The sequence below is a fragment of the Lissotriton helveticus genome, chromosome 12, assembly GCF_964261635.1.
Source record: "Lissotriton helveticus chromosome 12, aLisHel1.1, whole genome shotgun sequence".
NCBI lineage: Eukaryota > Metazoa > Chordata > Amphibia > Caudata > Salamandridae > Lissotriton > Lissotriton helveticus.
In genome coordinates, this window is record NC_136073.1 from 445,265,069 (window position 1) to 445,286,557 (window position 21,489).

Below are 21,489 nucleotides of genomic sequence, written 5' to 3' on the forward strand. Positions count from 1 at the left end.
CTCTGAGAGACACAGGAGCCAGCGTGACATCCGTGAGGTGTCAGTGGGTGTCTGAAGAGCAAATCATCCCTGATGTACTCCGCCCTGTAGTGGCAGCTGACAGCTCAGTGCACCTCTGCAAGCTGGTGCGTGTTCCCTTTGAATGGGGGGAGTCTCTGGTCTTTTGGAAGTAGTTGTCAGTGATGCCTTGCCTGTAGACTGTTTGTTAGGTAACGACCTGGAGAGTTCTCCATGGAAGGATGTAGAACACAGAACTCACTTGGAGATGTTGGGTCTGCCTGCATGGATCTGCGTGACCACGCGTGCTATGGCAGCCAGTAAGGGTGATTCAGTAGAACTGGAGCCTGAAACAGTGGCCCAGAGACCTGCCAGGAGAGGAAGAGGCAGAGGGCGCGGGAAACCAGCCCCAGCCGTTCCCACGATCCAGGAGGAAGCAGAACCTGAGGGGGATGCCCTGGAACCTACAGGGGAACAGGTGGCCGAACTGGGAGACCTACCTGAGCTGACCCATTGGCAGCAGGAAGGTGGTCCCTCCAGGGAGGAATTCTGCCAGGCGCAGAAGGAATGCCCTTCCCTCATTGGTCTGCGGCAACAGGCTGTAGATCAGGCAGCAGGTGGAGCAGCCAGAGATCACTTTATCTACTTGGAAGATGACTTGTTATATAGCGAGCCTAAGTTTGCTGAGCCCGGGGCAGCCTGTGTGCTGGTGGTACCCGAGCGCTTAAGAAACTTCCTAATGGGTCTGGCTCATGACGTGCCTCTTGCAGGACATCTGGGGCAAGACAAGACCCTAAACCGGCTTGTCACCCACTTCCACTAGCCCCAGATGAGAAAGCACGTTGGTTCCATTTGCCGATCTTGCCAAACCTGTCAAGCCAGTGGCAAGACTGGAACAAAGTTGAAGGCATCCCTTCAACCCTTCCCAGTGGTGAGCACCCCTTTCGAGCGGGTTGGCATAGGCATTGTAGGGCCCCTGGACCCCAAGGCAGCCTTAGGCAACAGGTTCATCCTGGTCTTGGTGGACCATGCCACCCGGTACCCGGAGGCAGTCCCTCTCAGGACAATCACAGCACCCGTGGTGGGCCGTGCGTTGATGGGGATCTTTTCCCGTGTGGGGTTCCCCAGAGAGGTGGTCTCGAACCGGGGTACCAACTTCATCTCTAAGTACATGAAGTCTCTGTGGGAGGAGTGTGGGGTAACTTATAAGTTCACCACTCCTTACCACCCTCAAGGAAATGGGTTGGTTGAAATGTTCAACCGGACCCTGAAAGGTATGATTATGGGCCTAGCGGAGCCCATGAGACGGAAGTGGGACGTCTTGTTACCATGCCTGTTGTTTGCCTACAGGGAGATGCCTCAGAAGTCCTTAGGGTTCAGTCCCTTTGAACTCCTGTATGGCCACCCTGTTAGAGGACCTCTCTCACTGGTGAAGGAAGGTTGGGAAAAGTCCCGTGGGAAAACCCCCCAGGATGTGTTCAGCTATGTGCTGGCCATCCGCAACCAGACACAACGCTTCAGGAAGCTCGCTCAGGCGAACCTGGAAGCAAGCCAGGAAGAAATGAAAAGATGGTACGACCAGAATATCACTCTGGTCGAATTTCAACCTGGGCAGAAAGTGTGAGTGATGGCACCAGTGGAGCCTTGCGCGCTCCAAGACAAGTGGGCTGGGCCATATGAGGTGGTGGAAAGGAAGAGTGAGGTAACCACCTGGTTAACCTGAGGACTCCCAGGCAGCCCCTGAGAGTCTTGCATGTGAACCGCCTCAAACCACACTTTGAGAGGTCTGAAGTGACTATACTCATGGCTACAGATGCAGGAATGGAAGAGGATAGTGATCCTCTCCCTGACCTCCTGGCAGTTAAGGAGCAAGATGGGTCAGTGGATGGTGTGGTCCTCTCGCCCACCCTGACCCCAGAGCAGCAGAGGGACTGTCGCCAAGTGTTGGGTCAGTTCTCCTTCCTGTTCTCCCTGACCCCAGGTGTCACCAACTGGTGCGTCCATAATGTAGACACTGGAGACAGTCTGCCTGTGAAACACAAATTTTACAGGGTAGCTGACAAGGTCAGGGCCAGCATCAAGGAAGAAGTTTCCAAGATGTTGGCACTAGGGGTGATTGAGCCCTCCAGCAGCCCCTTTTGTACCGCTTTGGCCGCCATAAGTGTGGCAGGGTATGCTCAGACGTGAGTCCCTTGCTCACTTTGCCACTGGATTCAAGCAAGCCGGGCTGAAGACGGCTGTAATGCCAGAAACCGGTCCTCGGAAGCTTGTTTCTGGTCCAGGGAATGCATGGCTTGGCAGTTCGGGCTGGACTGTTCCCATGAGGCACAGGGTCAGACTGATTTGCATATAGCCATGTCTGAACTGGGGTGGCAGAGTGGGCTAAAGAACGGTGATGGATCAAACCCAGATCTTTTGACTGGGTGTGAGTGTTTGATTGGTTCAGATGCTCCGTCCATCACCACCCCCTTTTGTACCGCTTTGGCCGCCATAAGTGTGGCAGGGTATGCTCAGACGTTAGTCCCTTGCTCACTTTGCCACTGGATTCAAGCAAGCAGGGCTGAAGACGGCTGTAATGCCAGAAACCGGTCCTCGGAAGCTTGTTTCTGGTCCAGGGAAGGCATGGCTTGGCAGTTCGGGCTGGACTGTTCCCATGAGGCACAGGGTCAGACTGATTTGCATATAGCCATGTCTGAACTGGGGTGGCAGAGTGGGCTAAAGAACGGTGATGGATCAAACTCAGATCTTTTGACTGGGTGTGAGTGTTTGATTGGTTCAGATGCTCCGTCCATCACCACCCCCTTTTGTACCGCTCTAATCATTGAGCCACAAGAATATAAAAGTTTGACAAATGAAATAAAAGAGGGACCAAAACCAAACCATTGAAGAGTTTGAAACATAAATTGCCAATTGATACGATCAAAGGCCTCCTCAGCATCTAGAGATAGGGCTGCAAGAGGGTCTTTAATTTTTTTGCCACAAGAAATAATATTAGAAAACATACGGGCATTATCAGAAGCCTATCTGCCTTTAACGAATCCAACTTGGTCAGTTTTAATCAAAAGGGGGATGATAGAATCAAGGCGGGATACCAGAATTTTAGTGAAAATTTTACAATCATAATTAATCAATGATATAGGACGATAATTTTTTCAATGGGAATGGTCTTTGTCAGGTTTAGGAATAATGACAATCAATGCGTCCATAAAGGACCCAGAGGCTCTAGCTTCAGTAATAAATGAATTAAAAAGTTGCAATAGTTTGGGAGCAATAATTGAATGAAAAGTAGAGTGAAATTCAATAGGCACAGCATCAGGACCTGGTGCCTTCGATTTTTTCAAAGAGTTAATAGCCGTAAGCACTTCCTGAACAGTAATATCTTTCTCCAGTTGGTCAAATTCTTCGGGAAGCGATGGCGGTGGTGGGAGACCAGAGAAGAAAGAATGTAAGTTCTGGTCAGAGGGGTGTGTGTCGTCAGTATAAAGAAATTGATAGTAATCATGAAAAACCTCAGCAATTTCTTCATCTGAAGAGACTAGTTGATTGCTAGATTCATTGAGAATCGGGCCAATAGTTTTATGTTCAGATATGATTTTTAAATAGTTTGCTAACATTTTTCCCGCTTTATTTTGTCCCCCATGGAATTTGGATTTAATCTTGACCAGGGTATTACATGCTTCAAAAGTGGCAATTTTATTAAGCTCAGTTTTCGCTACAATCAGATCTTGCAGGGCAACAGTGGTTTTAGAGGAGAAGTATGTATGTTCTAGGTCCCTAATGTGCTGTAATTGTTTCTCATATTTAGATCTATTTAGTTTCTTTTTTTTAGAGACATAAGCAATAGTGAAGGCTCGAACTGCAGCCTTAAAAGCATCCCAATTGTTAGAGATAGAGGTGTCCAGTGGATTGTTGAAGTCAAAAAATTCATTAATGAAATTAGTAACATCTTTTATGAAAACATTATCAGACAAGAGGAATGTATTGAATTTCCAGCGACTGAATTTAGATGAGGAGAGGGATAGGTCTAAAACCGCATAAACAGGTGCATGTCTGAAATAAAAATTGAACCAATTTCGGATTTTTGAATAGAGGGGAGGAGAGATTTACTAACCAAAATGTAGTCAATCCTGGAACGGGTGTGATGCACATTTGAAAAAAAAAGTATATTCAAGTGTATCAGGATTGCATGTTTTCCAAACATCATATAACGGGCGAGAGGCAATGGCAGATTGAAATGACTTATGGGATTTGTCAGGCTGGAATTTACAAGAAGAAAGTCTATCAGAGAAAGGATCTAACCATTGGTTAAAATCACCTGCAATTACGATGTTGGGACAATCAATGGAGGAGAGAAGAATTTTGATATCATTCCAAAATTTTGGATCGGGTCGAACAGGGCCATAGATGTTTAACCACTTGGCTGCTAAGGGGTGTGCATGTAGGTCCATTGACTTTCCATTGAAATCAATGGGCCCTACATGACGAGTTACCCTTGTCATTAGCACTGAAGGGGTTAATAAAACTAATGTCTTGTTTTGAATCACAATCTTAGCCATTACCCATCGCCCATCATCATCATTTTGAGTAGAAAGTATTTGAACAGACAAGGCTTTGTGAAACAATATAGCAACATCCCCTTTTTTGTTATTAGTAGGAGAATAGACAACTTGGCCCACCCATTGTCTTTTCAATTTAAGTGATTCGACATTTGAACAATGAGTTTCTTGAAGAAAAACAATTTTGGAATTAAGCTTAGATAAATGTGACAGTACCTTTTGATGCTTGACAGGATGTCCAAGACCTCGAACGTTCCACGTAACAAAATTACACATGATGGAAGGTAGGGAAGGTGGGAAACAAATGGGTTTGATACACTTCAAGGAGACAACTACAAAAATAAAACATAACAGACATAAACATTATATGTGGACAAGTCACCCAAAACGCTCATAATGTTATAACACATTGGACCCAAAGCTGTAATAAAGAACAACAAGAAATACTGAAATAAAGAAAGAGATTGGTCAGAAAAAGAGCATAAGGAGGATACACGGGAAGTAAGAGGATACCAAAGAGAAAAAGAGCATGGAAAAAAAGAGGGATAAGGAAGAGAGAAGAAAAAAGGGAAGAAGAAATAAGTGAACAGAACAAGGCATAAGAGCCAGATCTGAAACAAGAGAGAGAGCCAAAGCAACAGGAGTGTGGCACCAAGAAGGATACGGACCTCAGCGAGCAATGAAAAAATTAAAGAAAAAAGAGAAAAACAGAACCCTAAGGAAGAAGAAAAGAAACATAATATAAAATTACAACAGAGATATATGAATTACAAAAGGGGCATATGAATTACAGAAAGAGGAGCAAACTTAGTAATAAAAAATATAGATATCAAGCATTAGTGTCCATTCCTGAGGGAGACACATTTTGTAAATATGAAGAAAGCTTTTGTGGGTCATCAAAAGAGCGAGTGCGACCATTGTGTTTAATTTTACAAAAACATGGATGCAGGATGCCATATTGTATATTCAACTGTCTCATTTGAGGATGAAGATTCAAAAATTCTTTACGCCGAGCATTTGTTGCGTTAGATAGATCTTGAGAAATTAAGATATTATGGCCAGACCATATGAGACGCCTTTTTAGTTTAGCAGCCTTCAACACAGTCATTAAATCAGTGAATTCAAGAAATAGCATAATAATGCCTCGAGGCTTAGTGGTGTTGGAATTGAGACGTCCCAAACGGTGAGCTCTTTGAATGTTAAGAGGATGTGTCGCATGTTGGAGATCCAAGAGCTCGGGTAGAAATTTCTGTAAAAATGACACCATGTCAGGTCCCTCGATATTTTCTGGAAGGCCATAAAGGCGTAAGTTGTTCCTACGATTACGATTTTCAAGGTCCTTGCTATGAAGTTTTAGTTTGTGGATCTCTTGTTCCAGTAGAGGGAGCTTTGAGGAAACATCCTGAATATCACTGACACGTTGTTCCAAATTCAAAACTTTACCTTCCATGACAACCCATTTTTCCTCAATTAGTCTAAGCTTCTCATTAGTGGCAGACATAAAAGGTTGGAGACCACGCACTTCTTCCAATATGGAGTCCAGAACAGGATTCGAAGATGGAGGGATAGGAGAAGGCGGGTCCTTTTTTGGTCTCTTAGACTTTGTTCCAGTAAGAGAAGACTTTGAATTGGTTGAGTCATGAGCCATTTTAAAAGCGTGAAGAAAAGCACAAAATAGGGTATGGGATTGGAGAATTGAGTCGAGAAAATTCTGCAGATAAAACACTCGAACAAAGCAGGAGCGTTCAAAAAGATGTGGAATATATTAATTCCATGGTATGAGGGGGATTAACAAGAGAATGGGAGGGACACGGGCTCAGCGGTATAAAATGGCGGCCGCCCGCGTCCAAGATGAAAAAAAGTTACCGGCAGCTGAAAAGGGTCCCAAATATGTAGGCAGACAGCAGGGGAGGCATTCCTCATGCGCAGCCCATCTTCCGAAGTCAGGAGGACTGCAGCAGGGCTCTTGAGGCGCTGTGGAAGGGTTCGTAAATCACCGTGGAGACCCGCGGCACAGTGGAGCTCAGAGAGAAGCCGTCATTACTCCTCGGCGCGCAAGCCACGCCAATGACTTACATATTGACTGTGCTTTCTGTCACAGGCTGTGATCTTGTAGCACTAAAAATACACAGGTCACTATTGTCCATTGCACCAACCAAGATTTAATTCTGTGGCTCTCTGGTTACACACAGACCTCTGCAATGTATTAACTAATAGACTTGCATAATGTACTATAGTGCATTTGCAAATATCAATTTTTAAAATAAATTTTTCATTCAAGTTGTGCGTTATTTCATATGTAGTTACCTGATGATGAGACTTACAGACTATTTGGGGGGTTTTATCAACACCTTTTGTACAACGGATATACTGAACTCACATATTTAAAAGTGCTTTCATATGCAATAATGAAGAAAATTGAGTTTTGGTTTATTAAAATATTTGCCTAAGATCACACAATTTAAGGCTGTGATTTATCTATATTTATTTTCTGGTTCCAACTTGTACAATTCTGCCACTAAATGAGTATTTATTTGTCTTTTATTATGTTGAGGCTTTATTTTTAACCTCTATGCGCAAACTGGACTCAAAATAATGTTGTGCTTTCATGAGCACCAGTTACATTACACAAGGTCACATTCATATTATTGTCGCATGTGAGATTAAGTAATTGCCCAGAAACACAGGATATTCACACTGAGAATTATACCTGGTTCCCCAGTTCCTAAATAGGCAGCGGTGGCTGTAACAACACATCCTGGGTATGGGCAGAGTGGCAGGTTGAGCCAGTATGAAAACTCTGGGCCTGATTCACAAAGGGCCTCCGCACTCATGGCATTGGACCCACAGTCATGGGGGAGTCTCCGCATTTGGGGCGGAATCTCCACAATGAGAATTCTCATTGTAAAGATTGTGCTCCAGGTGGGAAGACTCCCCCATTACTGAGGGGCCTCCACCACAAGTGCAGAGGCCCTTTGTGAATCAGGCCCTCTGTTTTGTGTCAATTTATCACAGAAATATTGTTGAAAATTGCACCTAAATACCCCACTTTTCAAAACTTTTCTCGGGGAGAACCCCCAAATTCTCCCCCATAAAAATTGGCCTCACTCGTGCTAAAATTCATTGACTTGTTTTAAGCTCACCACTTTTAAATTCAACCAGCCGCCACCGGTACCCAAAAAGATTTCTTACATCATAGGTCTGAATCTATAAGGTGAGTAGTGATCATTTTCTGAATGATTTGGAATCAAAAGGCAATAGTTAAGCAGCATGTAATTGGTTCTTAGAGTCAGGGAATCAATAGAGACATAAAAATAGTGGGACTATATGTTGATATGTCTTGCCTTACAACAATGGGGATAGTTATGCTCTCCTTCAGAAGAAAGGAAGCGGTATTTAATTCAACCTGGGGTAGATACCTGTAACACTATGACTTACTCTGTATGGCCTAATCCTCTTGTAGATTTACTTTAAAACTGGCAATGTAAAATTAATATTTTGTTTCAATTTCTGTTTGTTTGGGCTGTATTGGTATATTTGGATTATCTTCCAATATTTATTGTAATGTTTCAAAGTCCAAACAATAAAGAATCATCTTATTTGGTGCATTTGTATCGAAACCTGGTCTATTACTACTTGTTATCTACCGCTTTGTCATCCACAGAACAGACCAGATCATAACTAATGTTGTGTTTACAGTAGGATGTGTATTGGTCATATTTGAGTATCTTGGATGGTCTGGCAATATATGTCTTCCCAAAGTCGGGAGGAAAAAATCACAGATGTGGAAACAATGTAGATGATACTGGCTGATGATACAAACGCTGAATTTAATAGTTCTTACCTATGAATAGCCTGGGAAATTTTAAGGTAACTTAGGACCGCATTCTGATGGTGGATAATCTGCCATGAAAAGGCAGGAGGAAAGGTACTTGGAGGCCTGCAGCCCCCTTCCTTCCTGGCCCTCTGATATGGGGCCTGGGGGGGGGCTCTATGGTCCCACCTGCAAATCCCTGCACCATGTAGCAGGCTCTGCATGGTGCCTGGCCTGCCACATAGTGCAGGGATATGTGCAAAGTGTTTATTTTGGACTGCGGATTGTGCTGTAGCTCGCAGTATACAACACAATACAAACTATACAGATTGCGGCTGCCTTGAAGGCGGTCGAATCCGAATCCCGATGGCAAGACTGCCGACAGCTAGTCGGACAGTCCTGTTCCAGACAGAATGGCAGCCGGTTGCTTGTCCGACCGCCATTATAATCAGGCCCTAAAAATCTGTTCCAAGGCGTCTATGCTTTCTAGTACGTGTCAAATATCAAGGCATCCTATCATTAAGAATTATATATTTTTTTTAGGTATTTAATGCAGTGACATCTTCCCAATGGTATATATTAGAAAACAAATATTATGTAAGAATATAATGCACGCAGATTGTTGTAGCTATATATAATCCTAATAGTTTGGGAATGAATGGTTCTCATATAGTATTTCTCTTATTGCTATTATTTTATCTCATGTGACTTAAACACTACTCTACAAATTATGTGGGTATTTTTTTTCTGTACACAATCACCGAAGACTGGTATTAGAGTGAATGACCATAAAGGTCTCTGGTATATCCATACATCTTCTGGTGTTTCTTAGTGTTTGTTTCCTTGGAATGCAATGTCTTCACAATGTGTTTTTATGTTACATTGCAGGCGTGGACAGGTTCAGTGAAGATATTGAGCAGATGATGGGTTTCAAACCAGGTCTTTATTGGAGGCTCTGTTGGAAGTTTGTAAGCCCTGCCTTTTTGTTGGTAAGCTCAGAACCTTTTCACAAATCTATCCGATGTGACAATGGGAGATTCAATCTGCTTTACCTTCTGTCAACTTCAACGCCACCAATGTGTATTATCTGTTCACTACTTTTATTTTCCAAACAGCGGTGCTGCATCAGAACATCACTGAAAGGTTGGGAGTGAAAAAAAGCAGCACAGCAAGCCTAGATAATAAAAAACAGAATGCAGACATACGTGGCACAGAAGGAGAGTAGTTGCACAGAGACACCTCACAAATAGTCAGCGTGCCTTTGTTCATGCTTGCATTTCTACTTAATTGATGGTTTGCTGATGCTTGTTTTTTTGGTGCTGATCATTCTTTCGTGTTTAAAAGAAGAATGATAAGACTCTCGCAGCCACAATGTAAGAAATGTGACATAGCATATGTAAGATAGTGGAGAAGTGTGGCTCACTGGTTAGAGGCGGCAGACCCTGAAGCAGAGACCAGGCCTGGGACCAGGGTTCAATTCCCGACGCAGCAGGGTCTAGGACCAATGTCCACGGACTCGATAATTCTCGCTTCGGCGCCTTCTCTAATCATGGGCCCCACGCTGCAACTCTGGGCAATAGCTTTCTTAATCTCCACAACGGCTCCACCAGCGCTGGGATGCCTGGCTCCGCCCCTCACACGGAGAGCCAGGAAGGGTTCCACAGCCTAAGCGCCGAGATACCCTCATGGGTGATTCAGCGCTATATAAATAAATAACTATATAATACCGTATTTTATTATCTAAGGGTCATAAACCAGGAAAAGGCACACTACACGGGTGGATTAAAATATTTCATGATTTAGGACAAGGCTCCATTCAGTCTGTTGTCTGCCTCTTCAAATATTGAAAACGCAGAGGCAGAACTCAATGTGAAATTCCAGGTAGTTTTTAAAATGTATCTAAGCAGCAAAACAAAACTCACTCCCTTTTTTTCCCTTTTCCACTTAATGTACTTTCACGAAAAAGACGTCGACTTTTCAAGCATGCTTATGCGACACACCTCAAACAAGCTTGATGAATGAATGGATAGACGTACGTATTTAAAATAAAATACTGGCCTTCACGCTACATAGGGATTGATCAAGTTAGATTAATGCATATTTGTATTTTTGCTTGACGGCAAGGAGCTACTCACTTGTCTGGAGTTGCGGTAAGTCTCATTGAGTGAAACAGTAAACCACGAGTAGCCTAAATATTTTTACTTTGATTATTTGACATTCAACAAATGTACACATAATATAATCAATATGAAAAGAAGAACACGGAACAACACTCCAAGACTTTGTAAGAGCATAGTGAATGCATCAACCTGTATCTCCATTTAGAACAAAGCACAGTGAGGTGAATTCTAGCATTTATTTGAGGTTTTTGAATCGCACACTACACGAAGCTTTAAGAGCTGAAAGCATACGTGTGGCGCTGCACCCGCACCGTCTCGTGGAGAATCACAACTCTCAGAGCAGACACACGGAAGTCTCATTGTTTTTGGCAGTGTTGGCATTTTCTAACCTGTGCCTCACCTCTATGAAAGAGTATCTGAACAAGATTCTGACCTTCAGGCTCGGAAGCGCTATAGCCTGAAGTTCGTGAATGGCATTATAAGAAAACAGCTTCGTAGGCTAAAATAATAAAAAGAATGAAAAAAAATAAACACAAAATATGTTTTCACAATATATTTCACCTAGTTCATTTGGTTCATGCACAGCATTTCAATTTAGCATCAAAGTAGCAATCTGAATGGGAACTGAAAAATCAAATAACCAAATATTAAAGGGTAGTACAATAACAATAATCACTGTTTTTTCGGGGTGCATTTTGGCATGGCACAGGGTTTGTTGAGTTGTAAAAAATGGTGTCTTTTACCGAACTCAACAGTAGCTTCTTAATCAGCCATAGAAGGAAAATAAACCGAGTTGAAAAATTAGAAATTAATCAACGTGCTCTGCTTTCAATGTCCCGCGTTGTATACCGTGATGGTATACTTGGTTGCCTTACATCTTTTAACAAAAACCCGAGTAAAATAGTGAAACATTTCAAAAACTCTTTTGTAAGTGTAATTTGATATGTAAAGCCATTGTGCACTACGCTGACTATTTCAAAATGCTGCTGGGGAGGTCTCTAGAAGAGCAGGTGAAAAGGGCCAAAGTTAGATATGTAACAAGAGTAAAGGGGGCAAAGTGTGTTAGTCAGGCTAAAATCTAAATCTGGAACATTTGAAACCAAGAAAGAGAGAAAAGATTTGCAACCTGGCTTTCATCTTAGTAAGCAGTCATCTGCTGAAATCGAACTTCATTTGAGTTTTAGGGATGTTCTGAATTCCTTGTGGACAGATTGTGTAACATAAAAAGAGTTTGATCTACACAAGTGGTTTATAAGAACAAGATTTGTCGCCCAGTTTGCCTCAGCCTCTCAGCGCTGTATTGTATATTCAGGCACCCTGAAATTAGATAGGATGACTAATCCCCTAGGTTTGCAAAGGACATGACTTGCAGTACGGGCTAGTGGCGTCACTGGGGTTGGTGTCACCCGGTGCGGGTAACTCATGGTGTCACCCCCTCACGACTTACCGCATGGACCACCTCTGTCGAAATGTACGGCGCTAGGTACTGTCTTACTCCCTCTAGCTCCCTCTCTCTGTCTAGCTCCCTCTAGCTCCCTCTCTCTGTCTAGCTCTCTCTAGCTCCCTCTCTCTGTCTTACTCCCTCTAGCTCCCTCTGTCTCCCTCTCTCTCTGTCTTACTCCCTCTAGCTCCCTCTCTGTCTTGCTCCCTCTAGCTCCCTCTCTCCCTCCTTCTAGCTCCCTCTCTCTCTCTGTCTTACTCCCTCTAGCTCCCTCTCTCTCTCTGTCTTACTCCCTCTAGCTCCCTCTCTCTCTGTCTTACTCCCTCTAGCTCCCTCTCTCTCTGTCTTACTCCCTCTAGCTCCCTCTCTCTGTCTTACTCCCTCTAGCTCCCGCTCTCTCTCTCTTACTCCCTCTAGCTCCCTCTCTCTCTTACTTCCTCTAGCTCCCTCTCTCTCTGTCTTACTCCCTCTAGCTCCCTCTCTCTCTTGTTTTACTCCCTCTAGCTCCCTCTCTTTCTCTGTCTTGCTCCCTCTAGCTTCCTCTCTCTCTGTCTTACTCCCTCTAGCCCCCACTCTCTTACTCCCTCTAGCTCCCTCTCTCTCTCTTACTCCCTCTAGCCCCCTCTCTCTCTGTCTTGCTCCCTCTAGCTCTCTCTCTCTCTCTGTCTTACTTCCTCTGGCTCCCTCTCACTCTGTCTTGCTCCTTCTAGTTCCCTCTCTTTCTCTTACTCCCTCTAGCTCCCTCTCTCTGTCTAGCTCCCTCTCTCTGTCTTGCTCCCTCTAGCTCCCTCTGTCTCCCTCTCTCTGTCTTGCTCCCTCTAGCTCCCTCTCTCTGTCTTACTCCCTCTAGCTCCCTCTCTCTGTCTTATTCCCTCTAGCTCCCTCTCTCTGTCTTATTCCCTCTAGCTCCCTCTCTCTCTCTCTGTCTTACTCTCTCTAGCTCCCTCTCTCTGTCTTGCTCCCTCTAGCTCCCTCTGTCTCCCTCTCTCTGTCTTACTCCCTCTAGCTCCCTCTCTCTCTGTCTTACTCCCTCTCTCTCTGTCTTACTCCCTCTAGCTCCCTCTCTTTGTCTTATTCCCTCTCGCTCCCTCTCTGTCTTATTCCCTCTAGCTCCCTCTCTCTGTCTTACTCCCTCTAGCCCCACTCTCTTACTCCCTCTAGCTCCCTCTCTCTCTTACTCCCTCTAGCCCCCTCTCTCTCTGTCTTGCTCCCTCTAGCTCTCTCTCTCTGTCTTACTTCCTCTGGCTCCCTCTCACTCTGTCTTGCTCCTTCTAGTTCCCACTCTTTCTCTTACTCCCTCTAGCTCTCTCTCTCTCTGTCTAGCTCCCTCTCTCTGTCTTGCTCCCTCTAGCTCCCTCTGTCTCCCTCTATCTGTCTTACTCCCTCTAGCTCCCCCTCTCTCTGTCTTACTCCCTCTAGCTCCCTCTCTCTGTCTTATTCCCTCTAGCTCCCTCTCTCTGTCTTATTCCCTCTAGCTCCCTCTCTCTGTCTTATTCCCTCTAGCTTCCTCTCTCTCTGTCTTACTCCCTCTAGCCCCCACTCTCTTGCTCCCTCTCTCTCTCTTACTCCCTCTAGCCCCCTCTCTCTCTGTCTTGCTCCCTCTATCTCTCTCTCTCTCTGTCTTACTTCCTCTGGCTCCCTCTCACTCTGTCTTGCTCCTTCTAGTTCCCTCTCTTTCTCTTACTCCCTCTAGCTCCCTCTCTCTGTCTAGCTCCCTCTCTCTGTCTTGCTCCCTCTAGCTCCCTCTGTCTCCCTCTCTCTGTCTTACTCCCTCTAGCTCCCTCTCTCTGTCTTACTCCCTCTAGCTCCCTCTCTCTGTCTTATTCCCTCTAGCTCCCTCTCTCTGTCTTATTCCCTCTAGCTCCCTCTCTCCCTCTGTCTTACTCTCTCTAGCCCCCTCTCTCTGTCTTTCTCCCTCTAGCTCCCTCTGTCTCCCTCTCTCTGTCTTACTCCCTCTAGCTCCCCCTCTCTCTGTCTTACTCCCTCTCTCTGTCTTACTCCCTCTCTCTCTGTCTTACTCCCTCTAGCTCCCTCTCTTTGTCTTTTTCCCTCTCGCTCCCTCTCTGTCTTATTCCCTCTAGCTCCCTCTCTCTGTCTTACTCCCTCTAGCCCCCACTCTCTTACTCCCTCTAGCTCCCTCTCTCTCTCTTACTCCCTCTAGCCCCCTCTCTCTCTGTCTTGCTCCCTCTAGCTCTCTCTCTCTCTGTCTTACTTCCTCTGGCTCCCTCTCACTCTGTCTTACTCCCCCTAGCTCCCTCTCTCTGTCTAGCTCCCTCTCTCTGTCTTGCTCCCTCTAGCTCCCTCTGTCTCCCTCTATCTGTCTTACTCCCTCTAGCTCCCTCTCTCTGTCTTATTCCCTCTAGCTCCCTCTCTCTCTGTCTTACTCCCTCTAGCTCCCTCTCCCTGTCTTGCTCCCTCTAGCTCCCTTTCTCTATCTTAATCCCTCTAGCTCCCTCTCTCTGTCTAGCTCCCTCTCTTCCTGTCTTACTCCCTCTAGCTCCCTCTGTCTCCCTCTCTGACTTACTCCCTCTAGCTCCCTCTCTCTCTGTCTTACTCCCTCTAGCTCCTTCTCTCTTACTCCCTCTAGCTCCCTCTCTCTTACTCCCTCTAGCTCCCTCTCTGTCTTACTCCCTCTAGCTCCCTCTCTCTCTGTCTTACTCCCTCTAGCCCCCTCTCTCTCTGTATTACTCCCTCTAGCTCTCTCTCTCTTACTCCCTCTAGCTCCCTCTCTCTCTGTCTTACTACCTCTAGCTCCCTCTCTCTTACTCCCTCTAGCTCCCTCTCCCTGTCTTGCTCCCTCTAGCCCCCTCTCCCTGTCTTGCTCCCTCTAGCTCCCTCTCTCTCTATCTTAATCCCTCTAGCTCCCTCTCTCTGTCTAGCTCCCTCTCTTCCTGTCTTACTCCCTCTAGCTCCCTCTGTCTCCCTCTCTGTCTTACTCCCTAGCTCACTCTCTCTGTCTTACTCCCTAGCTCCCTCTCGCTCTGTCTTACTCCCTCTAGCTCCCTCTAGCTCCCTCTCTCTCTGTCTTGCTCCGTCTAGCTCCCTCTCTCTGTCTTGCTCCCTCTAGCTCCCTGTCTCCCTCTGTCTTACTCCCTCTAGCTCCCTCTCTCTCTCTTACTTCCTCTAGCTCCCTCTCTCTCTGTCTTGCTCGCTCTAGCTCCCTCTCTCTATCTTACTCCCTCTAGCTCCCTCTCTCTGTCTAGCTCCTTCTATCGCTGTCTTACTCCTTCTCTCGCTGTCTTACTCCCTCTAGCTCCCTCTCTCTGTCTTACTCCCTCTAGCTCCCTCTCTCTATCTTACTCCCTCTAGCTCCCTCTGTCTCCCTCTCTCGCTGTCTTACTCCCTCTGGCCCTGGGACCCAAACTGCTGGGCAAGTGTCAGTGAAACCAAACTGCAAGTTAACGATGCCATTGCCTGCCTGCCTGCCTGGTATATGCATAACTGGGTTTGGTTTGACTTGGGTTTCGTTTCGACTTTCATCACAGAACAACAATGCAAACCCAAACCCTTGACTATTTGACTTCTCTGTGACCCATCCATTCCATGCACGTGCAGAATGCAGATGGCGGATGGGGCCCATAGCTACGGCGGGCCGGGGTGCGGTGGTGGCGCGCTTCTTGCACTAAAGCAGGACACAGAGCTCGTCAGTGTAAATTGGTGTCACCCCCCAGATGGGGTGACACCCGGTGCGGTCCGCACCCCCCGCACCCCCCTAGGGACGCCATCATATTTTATTTTGTTTTGTCATTATTAAAGGCAATAATTTGGAAGTAGGGCTGTAGAAGTGTTTCATCAAACCAATTAAATTTTTGGAATTGTTAGCAGGGTTTTAATACAGACATCTTCAAGTCGTCAAATTAAAAAGTAAAAGTACACTGTAAACATTTGCCTTTATTTTTGTTCGATGTATGATGGAATAACGCGGTCATTGCAATGACCGCAACACTACTACACAAGTCTTTACCATGCATATGCCTTTATCCCACATACCTTTGGGAGAGCACAAGTTTGGAAAAAAATGTATAAGTGCACCATATTTACAAGCACGTAGTTAGTTTAAACATGTTTACACACGAGTGTTTTATATTTAGAAGTGAAATACACAGAGTGTCTTATGTTCAGTAGTGAAATGTATAGAATGTTTAAGTAGAGTAACAATAATCATAACTGTGTGAGATTAATGTAGAAATGTTGGAATGAATATGAAAACCTCATGTTCTCATGTTAAAGGAATCATGTTAGAGTTGAATAGAACTCTAAAAATCCAGTATATTGTGTAGGCCTTAGGGCAATTCACAGCAAATCTAAACGTGCTGCTTAAATAATGTGAGATGAGGTTGACGTGGTTCTTCCAAATGTATTATTGAACTTAGGGTTAAAATATATGCTTTATAGATGTGTTATTTTAGAAACGTATGCTAGTTAAGAATGTTGCTGTTTAAATCAAGTTAATGTTTTAAGAGTGCAGGGACCTGCTTCATGTAAATCAAGTAGGCCTGAACTGATAATGTCATATCGTTTGAACTGCCATGTGCTCGTTAGGGAAGAAGTCGAGAGGTGTCCAGCACAGAGCTTTGAGTGTGTTTTACGACCTAAAGATATGGTGGAGTCTGGAATTTGAGGCCCACTGCAGGACGAACTGTATGCAGGTGCGAGGGTCCTAATCAGCTCGAATGAAAGGGACTTTGTTCAGTGGCGCTTGGCGCAGGCCTGTAGGAGTCTCCAGGAATTTCAGGGGGTATCAGCGCACTGGAGAAGAAGCCTGGGAACCAAGGTCAACTTTAACGAGGGTCTTGAAGAGTACCATCATGGAGTTTACCGCGCAAAGATGTACCACGTGAGGGGCGTCCCAGGGGGCGTTCCTATCCGAAATGTAATTTGGTATTAGGGAAAGAGACCCGGGAGAAGAGCAGAGCAGATGATTTTGGGAGCCTAAGGAAGCGGATGGGTAGGCAGATAGGCTGATCAGGAGAAACCCATTATCAGAGAAGAGACAAAGAGAAGTGCGTGATCTTCTTAGGAAGTCACCACGGCTGACACCTAGAGGGGTAAAGATCTTGTTAAGTAGGGATGTCACTTAGTATAGTGTAGGGACAGACTAACCATTAATTTTCTTTTCTGTAATGACTTTGAGGTTGCAACTTGTATCTATTTTGGCAACGCTCATGTTATTGGAGGTTGTACTCATTATTCTGTTTTTCAGACTCAGACTATTCAAAAAGTTCATGTTCATAGTGATACCCATTTATCTTCTGAATCTCATTTTGAGAAGTTTGTATCTTCAGTTATCTTTGACTTTATATTAAATCTTTGAAACTTAAATTTGGTCAGTGGTCATTTAGAGTGGTGTAAGTTCTTAAATTGATTGACTTATTGTTAGATTACCTTTTACTCAATGACAGGTACCAACGATTCAGTCGACTTAGTTTGGGATTTGGTAAGGTAACTAGTAACCAGTAATCCCGCGTTAGCAGTTGGTAGCAGAGTGAGGATGGTTATCTTCTTGAGGAAGGTAATCTAGAGAGGTTAGTTTACCCCAAGGCCCCGAGACGTCGAGAGACGAGCAGCGGAAGAATCGTGTGCCGAAAGGTGCAGACGGTGCGAGAAAAGCAGCAGTATCGGAGGAGAGTGAGTATAAAAAGGGTCATGCGTGAACAGATTGCGGTGTTTTGTGTTGTATTTGTATTGTAATGTCTTGCGGAGTTGAATGCCTGTAGTATGAATGAGAGAAGGTTGTGAGCGCGCGCAACCTGGTAAGCTGGTTACCTGGTAAACGGGTGAACTGGTGAAATCTTAAGTTCAGGCCAGAGCTTAAGTGGTTTTGGGTGTATCGAACATCCAGGGTAGTTGTCGACCATAGTACGGAGGTCACGAGGTACCATTGACCGCCGTGGATCCAAGATAGGGGGAGTGTAAGAGTGAGTGTATGAGTAACGGACGCTGGTCGAAAGTTACTGCGTGTGAGTAACCTATCGGAGAAGGCGATTGTCTGGAAGTAAACGGAAAGACATTTCGCCAAGTTAAGGTGACAACTACAGAAAAGACTGTGGGCGTACAGTCAAGAAAGGTGATCGCTTGGACGGAAGTAATCATTTTTCAGAGTATGAATGGGACGCGTGCATGACCGAGGAGACGAGCTGAGAAAGGAGGGGAACTGCTGCGAAGGGGGACGGGTGACGTCGGCTAGAGCCGCGCTGTGATTTAGCGGTTGGTGTGACGTTAGCTAGAGCCGCGCTCTGGTTGGGCGGCTAGAGTGACGTCGGAGGAAAGTCGCGTACAGATAGGCCAGTTAGTAAAGAACGGTGCTGAGATTGGTGGAATATCATCAGGAAGTAAATAAACGCGGAGAAAAGAGAAATCATGAAGTGTTTTAAGTGTTTGAAAGGGATTTTTAAAAGAAAAAGAAGTGAGCATTATTATGGGGAAGAGGCTCCGCCGGAGGGTACGCCAGCTCATTATATGGCAACGAATGTTGGGCTGCATACCATATTATGGATCGGGGCTTGGAATAAGCTTACGGAAGGGAATGAGGAAATGCAGTTCCCGAGGTACGGGGCGTTTAAGTTAGAAGTGTTACATCGGCTAAAAGCAAACATGTCCTCATTGAAACCCTCGCCCAGACCAACACAGTTTGAGGCCCTTAATGCATGGATTAGGGCTGCACACGACAGAAATTTGAACAGGCGTCAACAAAGACTGACGCGATCGGTAAGAGCAGTGCGAGATTCTAAATGGGATGAGGAAGCAAAGCGGTGGAGGGTACAGACTATTGAGGTGGAAAAAATGTATCCGATGAGGGAGGTGGCAGGAGGAGGAGGAAACCTCATGGAAGAAGACGAGGAAAGCGAGTCGGAGGACAATCTGATAAACAGATTGTTAATGGATAGACCACCTCCGAGAGTGGGGGTGATAGAAGATAGAGGGCTCGCAAGGGAAGATGGGAATGCCATAGAGGGGTATACACCACTCCCTGTATCGGAATGGACACCTACCAAAGGTGGGGAGACACCTCAACCTAGCACAGTACAGAGTGTAGTGGGAAGGTTTGTGGTGCAGAAAACGCCAGCCACCGAAAAGGTTGAGTCCTTTGGATTGCCAGATGCTCTTCAAGTGCCTGTTACCATAGGACCTATAGTATCGATCTATAACCCAGAAAGAGATAGAGAGGAAGAACAGAGGCAATTGGATAGAGAAAGGATTGAGATGGAAAGGAGGAATAATGTGACAAATGCATGGAAACAATTGCCAGGATCGGTAACATGGAATACCCCATTAGACACAACTGTCGGTCCCAATTCAGAACAGGGAGGTCCGAGAGGACCAATGGATCTAAGGGGACCGCGGCCAAGACCCTATTCAGAATTAAGAGCTGATCTGAGGGAATGGGACGGGTTCACAGTATCCCCGAGTAACAGGACAAGAACAGAACCAGAATGGGAAACCAGGGGCAATGGGATTGTATCTCATTGTGGGGCCAGCGAAAGCAGTCAGGGCCGGGAAGGCCAAAGTCCAGAGAATAGAGGGGATGCACGTCCTACAAATCAGGGAGAACAGCCGGAACAAAATACTAGGAATGTAGAGTGTGAGGAAATGTCTCGTCTCTGGGGGAAAGGGGGAGATGAAATGGTACGAGCCTTTCAGAATAGGTTTAGGTGCCTTCATCATACACTCGGGGAAGACGTTCAACATTGGAGGAAGGAGAACAGTGACAGGTCCCGCCATGCTTCGAGTAATCAAGAATCACAGGGCAATAGTGAGGAAAGGGGGAGCAATGGGATGCCTTACTATGCACCCAGAGAAAACAGGCAGATCGGGGAAGGCGGAAAATTGAGAAACAAGGAAGTATTTCATCATCCACCCCGAGAGGATGGAAAGGCATGGGACCTAGAGAGATGGGAAGAGGGGAGGACTCCCTTTAACTCACCAGTGCCTAGGCGCAGGGCTAGGAGCTGGGACGGGAAGGATGTGGAAGGTACATCTGGACCAGAGGTGCTGAAAGCTGCGATAAAGGTTAAAAGGCTTGATGTCTCCAGTCTAAAATCCGATCTAGACGAGATTATAGAAGGAACGGTGCCTTTAGAAAGGATCGATTTGTACGAATAAGATGAATTGCTGTTCATAGCAAAGGATACTACTAGGAGAGCTAGAGCATTCCATGAGAAACTGACTAATTTGGCCGACAGGTATGCTGTAGATTTATCTAGGACAAGGGCATTACAGAGTAACCATAGATTACAATACTCAGACCAAGACCTAGATGAGAAGAGGACTACTGGATTGAAAACTCACATAAGGGAGTTGATATCTGGAATAAGAGTGTGGAGAGAACTGGACAAATGGGAAGAAAGGTGGTCGAAAAGGGGCACGGTTAGGCGAAGTACAAATGTGATGACCCCTGAGGGAAGGGTAATGCAGATGGAGGCATTCCCTTTGCGAGAAATATCAAATGGAAATTATGTACATGTGCCCTGGAGTAGAGGAGATTTAGCTGCATTTACCAACTCATTTCCGAAGTTAAGGGACAATCCAGTAGAGTGGTATAAGCAGGTAGAAAGGTTTGTCAAAATCTCGAAAGTATTGTGGATTGATTTGAACACGTTGTTTGACATCGTGGTCCCATCTGATTTGTGGACCCCGTGTAAGACTAGTGTTGAATGGCCAAATGCTGAACCAGTGAGGGATGTTCGAACTAATGGACCATCCGAGATTGTCATGCGAAAGTATGAAAGGGTAATAGCTTGGTTGAAAGAGAAGGTACCGCCACAGGATATAGATTGGGTAAAGATAGATCGAACAAGGCAAGAACCGAAGGAGACCGTGCATGAGTTTTATGAGAGGTTGTTGAAAACATTCAAGCAATACAGTGGACTCGATGTAATGGATCCCAAAGATATAGGACAATTTGTGTCAAAGTTTGTCTTGGGGCTGAGACCTGATATTTGTTTGATGATACAGCAACATTTAATCTGTTGGCAGAACAAACCACTAGATGAGATTTTACGTTATGCGAGATACTGTAGTGATGAGATAGATTCTAAAGCCAAGAATTTAAAGGAGAAATTGATGGTGGTGCAAATGCAGTCTGCCGGGAAGGGTGGCCAGCAGAAGCAGGGGATGGGACGAAAGCCAAACGGTCAGAATAAGGACAATGAGGACGGGCAGAGACCTAGGATAGACTTTGCCACTTTAAAGAAAACGACAAAGTGCCATCAGTGTCACCAGGTGGGGCATTGGCGACGCGAGTGTCCCTTTAACCCTGAAAATGGAGAGCTAGAAGTAGAAGAGCAGGTCCAAGAAGTCCCAACTCAAAAGGTGACAGTTCCAGGCAGCAAGGTGGCCAAAGGGGGGACTTCGGCTCCACGGGCCCAGTTCCCACAGCCACCGAAGGTAGCGACAGGGGGAAAGGTCTTTAAACAAATGCCTCTATTCATCGAGGAAGAAAAGTGTTATTACATTGATCCATTGACAGGACAACGTGTGAGCAGTGAAGAGGACTGTACCCTCGGGGCAGTCCTAGAGGTGGATCAGAGAGGGCCATTTGTTGAGGCAGAAGTGGCAGGG

At 45.5% G+C, this 21,489-nt stretch overlaps 1 protein-coding gene across 1 annotated transcript in view; it reads left to right on the plus strand.

The window, feature by feature from the left end:
• The window catches only part of SLC6A2 (solute carrier family 6 member 2), a 1,355,875-nt gene that overhangs the window by 1,260,585 nt on the left and 73,801 nt on the right, over positions 1-21,489 (plus strand). The window contains exon 12 of the mRNA XM_078668346.1: positions 9,256-9,356. Within this exon, the coding sequence (XP_078524472.1) occupies positions 9,256-9,356 (101 nt within the window). The remainder of the gene's footprint in view (positions 1-9,255; positions 9,357-21,489) is intronic.